A 12959-nucleotide genomic window follows, 5' to 3' on the forward strand; every position below is an offset into this window, starting at 1 on the left:
ACGATGGCTTCAACGCTGAGTGATGGGCGATCAGTGGTGTTGCATTCTCGGTCACTACCAGCGCTGCCAACAGATTTTTCGGGCCCCTCGGAGTTGCCAGCAGAGCTTCCACCATTGCCACTGCCCCCAATGACAGTGAGAGCATCGCCGCCGCCTCCGGCACCGGCGTCGACATCTAGCATGAACGCAGCATCGTCCTCTTTTGTAACAGAAAAGGCATTGCTGGCAAATCGTTCTATTGATGATGACCTGACAACCGACAGCGCCAGTACCTCGGAGCCCCCACCATATTCAAGCCCCTCCAATAGCTCGGAGACGTCTGTTTCACACGATTCCCAAGGGATACACGGAATTCACAATTATACCGGTCTACCCAGGCTGGATTACAAGCTTTACTCACCACCAAATTTCACTCTATCGCCCGATTGTACCACCCTGTCGTCCAAGGCAGAGTATCTGACAGCGAGCGCTAGCGCGCTGATAGGGCTCGTCAGATCCCAGGCGAGCATCCCACCCAAGCCGTTGATACATATCAAAGGCAACCGTGGTCGCACTATTGATTTTGACTTCAAAATGAACCTTATGGGCCTGTTGGTGGCAGACGACATGGGCAAGCGTCTGGACTACATTCGGTGTGTTGCGCCGGGCGAGGTCGCGTTCCGTGGCGGCGCGAAGCCCGATGTCCTCCCCGAGGTGGGTGATAGGGAGCTGGATGAGTGGTGTCGCCGATTCATCGAGGATCCGGCGCCCATCAAGAGTTTTGGTGAGTTCGCCTTGCGTTACACGGTATGCGATTGGTTGAACTATGTCTAACCTGAAGCCCTCGCCTTGAAGCACTCGAACGAGTTGTTGCCAATCTAGACACGCTCTACATTGAGGGCCAGATTCGTAGTTTGATCGCCTCGACTCAGTACAAGGGGCAGATCAACATCTCGTTTCCCGTGACGCATGCCAAGGTCAAGGTCAAGAGTGCCGAGAAGCCGAGCAAGCTCTACATGGGCATGAAGAACCTTTTCACAAGCAAGCACAAGTACGAAGTGGTACAGTCGGTGTGGCCCTTTGCGACGGCCAGGAACGGCGAGGAGGGTCGGAGGTGCATGGTGCAGAGTGAAGAAGTGTGGTGGCGGGTAAGTGCAGCTTCCCAAATGACATGCAGTGCCCTTGTAGAAGCTGTGGTCGCAACTATTGTCAACCTTGAGTTATTGACGATATTTCTCGCAGGAATGGAGAGACTCAATCAAGTATGCCATGGCGCAGAAAAGGCAGAACGGGGCGTACGTGACGAACGAGGACAAGCTGGAGGCACTCATGGAGGGCAAGGGCAAGGGCGTGGCGTCCATCGACTGGGGAGGGACAGGACCCGAGCTTGAGGAACACGTCGTGTGAGACTCTCGCAGGAGTCGTGACGCATGATATCTCGCTTGGCCGGGGAATTGAGTGCGATTTTGTATGAATGATGATACCCAAATTTGGCGTTTGAGCCATATGGAGATTGTGTACTGCATTGCCTAAGAATGGCTGATCTGTGATTAGTTCTCGCGGTCTAACTTGATGCTGTACAAAGTCGAATGCAGTAAGTCAAAATTAGAACTGAATAACAGGCTCCGGCATCGATTTTGTTTGGCACTTTCAGGATACTTCTATTTGGGAAATTTTCAAGATAGCTATATGAATGTTCATTAGGCAGAAGGCAGAAAGTGAGAAAAAGAAAGAGAAGGTTAACGAGTGCAAGAAAGACACGCGCGCAGTGACATGAGATTGGTTTTGATCAAGTTTTTTTTTTTTTACCAGTGAGTATCCTCGCAGTAGATGCATAACTTGGCAAGTCTTGCCATGGTATTTAGCTGATATGAGCCTCATTCTACGCCAAGTACGAGGTTAACGATAAAGCGTTACTATGTACATACGGGGCAGGTGTGGTAAGGCAGAGAGGGCTTGCAAGGAAGCAGCAATTGGCAAATTGGCAGGGTCTCATGCAGCTTGCCTCTTTCGGATGGAACAACCGACGACAGTGAGTCACCGCCCCGCATCGCCCCAGACCTGCCGCCTGCGCCTCTTAGGCCCTTCCGAACAGGTACCTACAGTAGTCTTGACGCTCCGGGACATGGGCAAATTTGCGATCCCAGTTTTTCGATCCATTGACTTGGGATCAACCCATATGCTTACCTCCTAGTCAGCGCATCGAGACCAAAAGTCTCGGCAAACGGATGCATGGTAGAGGTGAGTGGAAAGCGGGACGAGACTGCCCGACGCAGTGACACACTCGGCCAGTGACTCCCACTCCCCGCAATTACCTTAGCCTTAGCCCCGGTTACTCAATGAAGACATTCCCACAGTAATGCGTGCTCCGTAAATGGGAAAGCTATCGTATAATTGCAGGGGTAGCCAGTCTCGTTCCATACTGAATACACCAATGGGATGCGGCCAAGAATCGGTTTGATTCAATTGCCATGTTGGACTCAGCCTGCACATCTACGCAGTAAGCATACACACCTACACTTACACGGACCTTGCCTCTGGCTGGAAGAGTCGAGTTTCTCACTTGGGCCGCTCAATACAAAAGCCATCGCAAGTCTTGTTCCTTTTTATTACATGTAGGCAATCTCGATCGTCGAGTACACATAGCATCCTCGTATAATCCCGCTGGGCCCATTACCAATCGACACAAGAATTCTACTCCTTTCCTATCAGATTGGGCTCGCGGCATTTCAAACCATTCACTATCTACACATCTATCCTTTTACGAAAACTACTGGCAATCAAAGCCATTACGGAAACCAAGAGACCAACGCCCATGGAGTTCAGCGTCTCATCCACACACGACACGGCTCTTTGCCTCATTCCACCAAGGGAACAGTGGCCATCAATTGACCGTCTTCGTTTCCAAAATGACAAGGCCTACGCAAAATGGCCACCTCACGTCAACCTCGTTTACCCATTCACGAGGTCTGCAGATTCGGAGTCTCTGCATCAAGCATCCGATGCCATTGTCAATTCCCTCAAGGCTCTTCAGGAGACTGGTGATCTTGCTAGCATACCCCTTTCCCTCGACTCACCAGACTATTTTGAGAATAAGCACGGCAGCACTCTGTTTCTGTGTGACAAGGACGAAAAGAGGACTCGTCGCCTTGCTTCTTTACGCACCACGGTTCTCACGGCTATCGGCCAGACGCGCCTTGCTCCATACCACATGCACATGACGATTGCTCAGTGCGAGGATACGGCAGGACCATCTAAACTCAGTTTCCTCCTTGGGAAGCTACGACGCCTACAACCGGTCAGTTGGGAGGTAACCCAACTGGCCGTTCTAGTTCGTCTTTCTTCCGGTCAAATGAGCCTCTGGGGTCTCATTGACCTTGTTTCGCCTTCGCTTAGTCAATGCGATGATTCGTTTGGATTATCTCCTAAGTTGGCCTCTGCCGTTATCCCTCAGCAATCATGGAGATTCTCCAGCCAGGAGTTGGGGTGGCGGCCGGCCTCTTCAAACACATATTCACATCACCCAGAGATCAAGGCAGTGGAGAACCTCATCGTCGCCAGCTGGAACGTTTTGGCAGAGTTCGAATGGCCCCCATCTCGTAGCAGATACCCCGTCATCATTGACAACCTACTCGCACGAAATGCCGTTGCAGACATCTTGGTACTCCAAGAAGTGACGGACGACTTCTTACCATTCTTACTCAATGACGACAGAATTCGCAAATTGTACCCCAATGCCTCCCACGGGTCTCCTGACGACCCCAATGCAGGTCCATTACCCAGCATACTCAATCATGTGGTCCTCAGCAAGCACCCATTTTCATGGGAGTATCTTCCCTTCCTACGCCCGCACAAGGGATCATGCGTAATCAGCTTCGGTGATCTGGCACACAGCGAAGGAGAGGAACCTACTTCTCCTTTAGTACTGGCAACTTGTCACCTGAGCCATGGTCTGACAGACGGCGCTGTGGTTACAAAGGAAAGGTTAGCTATAGAATACCGCCTGACCTGATCTTCTACCTGTACTAAAATGTCCTCTTTAGAGAACTCCAGGTATTACTAAGTCACCTCAAGTCCAAATACGCTTCGCATCAATGGATCATCGCGGGTGATTTCAATATCACAACATCTTCCTACACTATCGACGCCGCCGTCAGAAAGGGGGCCATCACGGTCCAGACAGAGAATGTCCTCCGAAGCATCGAAACAACTTTGGCAAAGGCCGAACTCCTCGACGTATGGATGGTCTCGCGCATCGAAGCCGGCGTGAGTGATAACTTCAAAGGGGACCTCAACCAGATGTTCGAGGGCGAGCAAGGAGCAACTTTTGACCCTACTGCAAACCCCCACGCCAGCAAGATGGTTGGTACCGGATTGGGTAACCGACCCCAACGGTACGACCGCATCTTGGTCAAGGGCACCTGCTCTTTCCAGATATCTCGCTTCAACATGTTCGGCTTCGTCACTGGCGACAGCGAGACCGGACAAGAGCCCCTGTACCCGAGTGATCACTGGGGTGTTCGATGTCTATTGCAGCGCTCTCACGCAAAAGATGCCGCCAGCGATGCGCGGGCGATTCCTATCAATATTAAGAGAGCGCCAGACGGTTTGTCAGATACCACAGAACTTACTAAGTGCCTGGAGAATCATGAGGTGTTTCCCTCGGCGGAGGATGAGACAGCTCGGAATGAGGCTGTTCAATTGCTTCGTCAAATTTTAATCGAGTCCGACCAGCCACTCGTGGACAACAAACGAGGCCGTCCGACAATTGTGCTCGTCCCCGTAGGATCCTATGGTTTAGGCACGTGGTCCAGGAACTCCGATATCGACTGCTTCTTCATCGGATCCATCAGTCCCCGTGTCTTCTTCACTCTGACCAGGCAAAGACTGAAAAAAGCAGGTATCCCTGGTATTCGGCTTCTAAGGAAAGTCAAAGCCAAGACCGGCACAATGCTCGAGGTGGAGGTTCTCGGCGTGAGATGCGATCTCCAGTATTGCCAGGCACCCAACATCGCGGACGAGTGGCCTGACGTTCTGAAGCGTCCCGCGTCAGATCCAGCCTTCAGCTTGTCTGCCCAGACACTGCTGAAGCTGAAGCCCGCGAGAGATCTATTCTATCTCCAGCGATCCGTTCCAGACTTGGCCCAGTTCCGGTTGAGCTACCAAGCTATCAAGACTTGGGCCAAGGCGCGCGGAATCTACGCTGCCAAGTTTGGGTATCTTGGGGGCATCCACTTGACCGTCATGTTGGTTAATGTCTGCAAGGTGCTTGTACACAATGGCGGCACCGTTTCTGCTGCTGATATCATTACGACCTTCTTCGAGCATTATGCGCGGTTTGACTGGCTAAAGGACATGGTATTCGATCCATTCTTCCACAAGAACCTTAGATATCATCGAACAAGCAGAGAAGCCCTGGTCTTGCTCGGGTGGCACTCGCCAACGCTTAATACGGCACTCAACGCCTCCGTCCCGACCGTCAAGATTATCTCAACAGAACTCCGCCAAGCTAACAAGTTGCTATCTGCTGACGGAGCAACCTGGGAATCGTTGCTACCGGTGCTAGAGCCCGGCCGAGATAACGTCATGACGCCTAGCGCCGCGAACTTTCTCACGTCGTTCCGGTCCTTTGTGGACTTGCGTGTACATTACTGGGGGGCATCTCTAGAGCGTGGAAGTAGGCTCATTGGCTGGCTGGAGTCTCGATGTGCCTCTCTCCTTGTCGGTAAGTAGCCTGCGAACCCTGTCCCCATTTCTACGTGCTGCTTGTTTGCTGACAACACCCATAGATATCAACAGAAGAGTCCCGCAGCTTTCGGCGAGAATTTGGCCCGCGAGATTTGTCGACGCATCTACGTGCGATCCCCAAAACACCCAAGGCGATTATCAAGGCTCTTACCTCGTCGGTCTGGAATGGATGGAACCGGACGAGAAGCCAGGACGGGGCGACCTGGAAGTTGCACAAAGCAATCTCAGGGCTGTTTTGCAGCAGTTTGAGAAGATGATTCTGAGTGACGAGAAGTACTTCGATTCCACTACATCATGGTTCTGCGCGAGCATTGTAAAGACGAATGAGCTAGGAAATTTGCGATTGGATGATCGCGAATGGGGTGTGTACATCGACGGCGATGACGATTCGGATACAGAAGACGAGGATGACACCGAGGACGAGAATGAGGAAGAATTGGCCGCGCAAGAGAGGCTCGCCGCCGGAAAGCTGAGCAAGAAGGCAAAAGCAGCGAAACAGCGCTCAGGAACAGCCAATCCGAAGCCCGAGGGGATAGGCAAGTTTCGCACGGCGCTTGATGTGCTGAACCGACTGCGATGGGATCCCGATATTGACAGCAATGACTACGTCATCGGGTACGAGGACAGATTCCTGGGACCACAGGAGAAGGCACTGTCGGCCTGGAAGAGCGAACAGACGCACGAGGAGTTCATCCCTCAGCATCGAATCTTGTGGTTCAAGCGCGGCAGCGACGGGGTGATTGTGTGGCACAGGTCAGAGCGCATCGATTTGCTCTTCAAAAAGACTTGATTTTGGCGCCTGAGCTTGTGCTGAAGCCGGTAGCCAGATTCGGGGACATATGGATATGGTGCTTCCTACACAATGTAAACCCTTCGTGTGAATAGTGGCATCGTTAGTCAAAGCTGCCTTCGGCAGAAAATAACCATACTTGTCAAGGCCTTTCGTGTTCCTCATAAAGCTCTGTGCCTTCTCATTGTACGCTGATATAGTTGAAAATGCTAACACCAAGGCCGCTCCGATTCATCTTCGGAACGAGAGGTGAGATGCAGTATAATGTTTTGAATGTACGAGAAGCATTGCCAATCCATGACTTGGTATCCGCCACCGAAACGCCCTGCCAAACTTCCAGAACAATGCTAAATAAATGAATGGCCGATAAACCAGCCAGAAACCGCAACCGTGAATAACTCAGCGGGTGACATGTAAGGATACACAAGGTCCTTTCAATAGAGCGTCATGAAGACAGCGGCAATAGCAGACTTGTCGTATTTGACATATTTGCCCTTGCCCTTGTCAACCTCGTGGTAACGGTCCCAGAACCGGTTGTAAAGGGGTTCGAGCATCTGCTGAATATCTCTTGCAAGCATCTGGCGCACCTCCCTTTCCATGTTGTACGTCTTGTGCCGGCTCACCATCTCATCAAAGGAGGCGTTGAATGCCTGGAACTTGCTCTTGATGTTATCCTTGTCCTTGCTGCTAAGGCCCTTGAGAATTGAGGCAGAATCAGCCTGTCCGGACTGAGGTCTTGCTTTGCTCGTGTGGATGACATCGAACAAGTGTGTTGAGACCTCTTTGCAATCCATCGTGTACATGCCTGTTGCTTTCTTGCGCCATTGGTCTAGCATGCTCATCCGACCCTCAAGGAGTGGCGCAAGGTCAGAATCGCGAATCATTCGTTCAATGATGACAACGCTGTTAGCTAGGAAGACGCCGATGACAGCTCGGCCACCCTTGAGGACCATCTTGGCCTTCGAGTCCAGTCCTGCCATGAGCATCTCGACTGTGTCTGAGCAGTAGTGTGAGAAGATTTCTTTTCCGTCTGCGCCAATATCAAAGGAAGCAAGACTGGGGATTGCGTCGGTCGATCGTCCATCGGCTGCAGCATTCGACCTCCATCCTCCGTCGCCTAGAGAGAACATGATACTGGAGACAGGCCGCAGGAATTCGACCATGGTCTGCAATCGCTGCATTGTGGCCGATACAACGGGTATCGGTGCACCGTCTTGTGGAAGTGTCTGCATGCCAGCAATCTTTCGTTTCGTGTCATCCAACAGCTCTCCCAATGAAAGCTTCGCAGTCTCTCGCACAGGCCTAAGGGCTGAGGCAAGTGAAGACTTTAGCTCGCCTGTACGCGTCTCCAGGTTGCTCGAGAGACCAGACATGATCTCGGTGATCTCGTAGGCGAGGTAGCAGTCTGTGTCCAAATGCCCCTTGATGTGGTTGTTCAGTTCGCGAAGAGTACGTGCAAGTTCGGCCATAGCGCTCTGGCACGTGGCTTGGAAAAGGGGGCCCCAATCTTCACGGGTGAAGATGCTGCAGATGTTGTCGTACTCGGCCAAAAACGCGCCTTCCATGGCCTGCGCGTATGTACCGATGCCATTGGTGCCTGCGCGGTAGATGGCGTCGGGGTTTTTCTTCTTCGTCGTGTTGACGCTGGCAGCAGCCAGGTTGGCCAAGGTAGAAGAAAGATAGGGCCCTCGTACTTCAGCATAAATCTTGGCAATGGCCGAATCTTGTGGGGCAGCACCAGCACCAGCATTCTGGCGATGGGTGCTTGAGATGTACGAGTTGACTAGGCCGAGGCGTGTCACCTTGTCTTGTGACAGTACAGGGAATGGCATGTCTTTGGTGATGTAATGTAGCGGTTCAATCGATCGTGGGGTTTCTCCTCGCAACAGTCTGTCGAAATGGCCCTCGAGTTGAGAGTTGCCTGACTTGATTAAGCGGACAAGCTCAGCCATTGTCTGTTGGTTTGCCCGGAGGTTGGAGGCCTGCATGTTTTCAAGTGACTTGGAGAGGCGCTTGATTGAGGCGAGGTAGTTGGAAAGACCAGCCTTGTCCGGGCCGGCACGTATGATCTGTTCTTCGTCATTCTTACTATCGGCGGGCTGACGGAGGCGTTCGATGGCTGCGAGGACAGAATCGATGTCTGCGAGTGAGGGAGCTAATGTCAGCTGAAGCCCTGCTAGGCATGAGCGAGAATAGACTTACTGTTGCTCAAGACCTGGAGCTTCTTCGTTTCTCCACTGAGAGGACCTGCTACTTCTTTGACGCTCTTGCCGGTGGACTCCAACCTTCCCATGCATGCTTGGATCTTCTTGGTCAATTGAGCCGTCTTCTCGAGTCGCGAGTTGAGCACATCAACCTCTGCACGAGCTTCTTCGTCGGCATGGCGACTGGTCGCCGGCCCGACAGACATGGTGTGCGTCCTATCAGCTGATACTGCTATAGCACTTGCAAGTTGCGGCCAAGCGTGGTGAAGCAAGGAGTGTCGGAATTGGAGACCGCAGGGAATTGAAGTGTAGGACCGGACCGTCGTCAAGCGCTGTGGGAGTCGTGGGAGGTCGAGAACCGGACGAAGTAACGACTGCCGAAATTGTAATATCGCGTCACCGGTGTTCAATTCCGCGTGCCTTAGGAAGGATTACCCACGAGATCGTGAGATGGCTGGCTCAAAGAAGGTCGAGTGGTCTTCGAGGATACATTGGCAGGCGGCTGGACGGGCGGGGCGAGAGCTTGGTGCGGGAGTGGGACGGTAAAGGGAAGGCGCGTTGTACTCTTGCAGGCACTGGCTGTGTCAGACGCACCCGAATGCGCGCAAGCTGATCAGATGAGGTACGTGTGGTTCTGATATGCTGTCGCCTGTGTGTTGAGAGCAAGTAAGTTCAGGAACCTGGGGGTTGGATGAACAGTTGGGATGGATTATGTCATCCCATGTTTGGAGTGCCGCCCTTTCATGCCTCCGAGGCCCCGATACCTTATCGAGTTTCCGTACTTGACTTCACCTCTGCAACTCCAAAGAAGGTCCACGAGATCACCATGCGTCGCGACTTGTTTCACATCGACTTCTCTCATGACCGGCGTTGAATTTCAATACCTTCATCCAGTTCCTCTGTATTATCATTCAGTACCCATGTGGGGTATCGTACGTTGCCATAGAAGTCTTTCCTTTCTGCTCTCGCAGAGTGCACATGATTCGCAGAATCCGTAGCAGCAACAACGACCAAGTCAATCAGACTGCTGACTCAGACTGCTTCAGTCTTGCGAAGTATCCCTTGATCAGCTTCACCACCGTGTCGGCAATGAACTCAACGTCGCTCCGTGTCACAGTATACGGTGGCGCCACAATGATGTGATCGCCTAGAACGCCGTCCATAGTTCCCGCACCAGGGTAAACCACAATGCCGTATTCCTCGGTGCGCCCAAGATCGCTCATCTCCGTTGCCACCTGTGCTTCTCTGGGCCAAGGTTCCTTGCTCACCTTATCCCGCACAAACTCGATGCCCCAAAAGAGTCCCTTGCCGCGGACATCTCCCACGCAAGGCTCGTCCTTGAGGCCCCCTCTCAAGAGTTCTGAAAGCAATTGGCCCATGGCTCGTACGTTGACTAGGAGACCATCCGACTCAATGATATGCTGTACTTCGAGTGCTGCTGCGCATGCAATAGGGTGACCTTGATATGTGTGTCCATGAACGAAGCAACTGTACTGCGTCAGTGTGGCCCCTTTCACCATCGGGACACTCCCAGACACCACCTCATGGACCTCACCTGGAACCCCTCTCCAACACATCAGCTACTCCCTTGTTGACTAGGACGCCGGCAATCGGCTGGTAACCCCCGGCTAGGCCCTTGCCAATAGTCTGGATATCGGGTACTACCCCTTCACCCTCCCAAGCATGAAGAGTCCCAGAGCGGCCCATGCCGCTCATGACCTCATCCATAATAAGTAGAGCACCATGTCGATCGCAAACTGCCTTAACAGCCTTAAAATATCCGCTCACTGATGGGACACAACCCAGAGCCTATGCAGAAATGTCAGTCGACCTCATCATGACTGACGCTACTTTGCGCTTCTTTGGCAGATCGTCTTACGGCCCCAACAACTGGTTCTGCTACAAAAGCGCACACGTTCCCGGGTCCTACCCGGGTAAACTCATCGTCAAGCTCCTGGGCAAGACGGGCCACATATGAGTCATCTGATTCCCCAGGCGCTTTGCCTCTGTACTCGTAACATGGAGACACATGAGAAACGATATTGTCGAGGAGCATCGGCGTAAAGTTGGCTCGACGAGAAACGTGACCACCCATAGAGAGTGCGCCGAGAGTTGTTCCATGGTAAGACCTTTCTCGAGCAATGAACAGATGCCTCTGCGGTTCTGGCGTATCCTTCTCTAGGAAGAATTGCCTTGCAAGCTTCATCGCTGCCTCCATAGCCTCGGACCCTGACATGGTTAGCAATCAATCGGTACTGACGGAGTTGATCCAACATACCACTGCTGACTAGATAGGCTCGTGACATCCGACCGCCGGTCGAATCGACGAGGAATTGGCAAAGTTTCTCGCAGGTGGGGGTTGTGAAGAATGTCGAAGGACTATATGCGATGCTATTGATCTGCCTCACCATAGCGTCTGCCACTCTCTTGTCACCATGACCGATACAAGCGACGGCAGCGCCTCCAGAAGCGTCAAAGAGTTTCCTGCCGCCTTCTACAACATAGTGGTGACCTTCACCGCCAACGATGCGTGCGAACTGACCCCGTAGATCTCGATGGAGCACTGGTGAGTGGCTCGCATCAGTGAACTCTATGGTATCCAGGGGTTTGAGAACCATTGCGAGTGAGGCACGATATACGTTGAGGCACGGCGTATTGGTAGAGGTCCGTAAGCAAGATCTGGATGATAAAGGGATTAGAGCGGTGTAAGCAGAAGACAACACAGGCAGGCCAAGGTTCGCGTCGAGCCTTTAATACTGTTCACCTCCCATCTCACGAAGCTCCTCTTCACAGTTGCTTCTGTATCTGCAATTAATAATGTGTAAGATATCGGCAAGCCGAACCTAGGATCGAGTCCGCCTTTCTGCACTAGGGTCCAAGGTAGCGTACCAAGACCCCGTCGTGGGAGGAGGGGGACGCATTGGCGCATCCACCGTGGTGTGGAGAGGGGGCGTGGACATGGAGAATAGAGTTCGGAGTAGGTGAGCGATACAACTTGGAGAACCATGACGGAAGCCTTCCACCGAGGCAAATACCCCCGACCAAGCGAGCCGTGATAGCTTGATCTGTCCCCGGTCGTGAGCACAGTGCTCCGCCCCCGTCGAGACGGAGGCACACCATCGGCTTACCCAACGGTGCTCTCTCTCGATGCGTCCTGCCGCTCCAGTACGAAAACGGATAGCCGCGAACCGACGTGCATCAGATGACACTTCTGGTGCCAACCTAGCACTTCAAATAGAATAGAAGATGCAAGAAGATCTCCTTGTGAACCAGTCCAACGGCGTTCTGAAAAATTTCACCCATCGATAAGCCCCTGGGTTTCCCAGTGTCTTCGCAAGCTGCGAGTATCCGTTGAAAGAGACCGGACCCACGAAGGTGGAGCAGCTAACAGTAACAGTGTCGGATCATTCCGATGTCGTGTCACCCCTCATCGGGATGCCGACATACTTTCGGGCCGGTCATTTCGGTGTCACTATCCCGTTCCCAAGACTAGTTAGTACGGGCCATAGACGCTCTCGTCGCGAGAAGTTTCCTCCCGCCGTAAGTGTGTACAGGTAGCTGGCAAAGTGGCAACTATACAGGCGTCGTTGCATTGTGAACTTCACGTACGAGGTAAGCGCATCGGCGATATCTTTACACCCTCGTCTCACCCGACGATGCCCGGCCCCCTTGGATTCTCATTTTCGCACTCTACCCCTGTATGCATACAGAGCCGGCTGGGAGTGACAAGGGTTGGCGGATGTGACTCGTCACTAGTGAGATAAAGCCCGAACTTGAGCCCAGCAATGGAGGAAGAGATCCTTTACAGAGGCGACCGACTGGGCTTGCAAGATGCAACCCATGTTGGCAAAGCATCGCGCGCTATCCGCCTGGTGCCGTATTCGGCGATGAACAGCACTGCAAGGTACAAGACACCTCCCTTGGCCTATTGTTGCCGATCGGCTATAAATGGACACGTGCTTACCGGAGGTTAGAGAACCTTAGAGTCTCAAGGGATTCCATTATTCGTACACTCAGTCAATAGAGTGAAATCAGTTCACGAGCTTGACGACCACCAAGCGGATGGCCAACGTTTGACAGCAGACGTTGTATTAAACGATATTGACATAAGTGGGCACCAGAGATTCTGCTTCGTATCTGCACGAAGCCTGTGGGAGCCTGGCTTGCCAGGGTGGCCCAGACTGTCGGGTCCTGGGTACGTGGCTGAGATTATTTGGTGGCAAGTCTGTAATTATTCT

General features: G+C 52.6%; 3 protein-coding genes across 3 annotated transcripts; 2 read left to right on the forward strand and 1 right to left on the reverse strand.

The window, feature by feature from the left end:
* Nucleotides 1-129: 129 nt before the first annotated feature.
* Nucleotides 130-1386, forward strand: CLUP02_14856 (uncharacterized protein; the record flags this gene model as incomplete). Its single annotated transcript, XM_049293782.1, has 3 exons — nt 130-763; nt 835-1127; nt 1222-1386. 3 exons carry the CDS (start codon nt 130-132, stop codon nt 1384-1386), a joined length of 1092 nt encoding a protein of 363 aa, XP_049150928.1.
* Nucleotides 1387-2794: 1408 nt separating this feature from the next.
* CLUP02_14857 (endonuclease/Exonuclease/phosphatase) lies at nt 2795-6517 on the forward strand (the record flags this gene model as incomplete). The annotated part of the gene is made up of 3 exons (XM_049293783.1): nt 2795-3963; nt 4023-5704; nt 5769-6517. 3 exons carry the CDS (start codon nt 2795-2797, stop codon nt 6515-6517), a joined length of 3600 nt encoding a protein of 1199 aa, XP_049150929.1.
* Nucleotides 6518-6951: 434 nt separating this feature from the next.
* On the reverse strand, nt 6952-12402 carry CLUP02_14858 (Exo70 exocyst complex subunit; the record flags this gene model as incomplete). The annotated part of the gene is made up of 16 exons (XM_049293784.1): nt 6952-8657; nt 8720-9095; nt 9161-9296; nt 9348-9401; nt 9486-9515; nt 9587-9685; nt 9754-10209; nt 10277-10530; nt 10601-10950; nt 11000-11469; nt 11565-11786; nt 11850-11932; nt 11992-12105; nt 12169-12193; nt 12274-12294; nt 12359-12402. 16 exons carry the CDS (start codon nt 12400-12402, stop codon nt 6952-6954), a joined length of 4440 nt encoding a protein of 1479 aa, XP_049150930.1.
* Between the last annotated feature and the right edge of the window lie 557 nt (nt 12403-12959).

This window comes from Colletotrichum lupini, chromosome 8 (genome assembly GCF_023278565.1).
Source record: "Colletotrichum lupini chromosome 8, complete sequence".
In the NCBI taxonomy this organism is placed as follows: Eukaryota; Fungi; Ascomycota; class Sordariomycetes; order Glomerellales; family Glomerellaceae; genus Colletotrichum; species Colletotrichum lupini.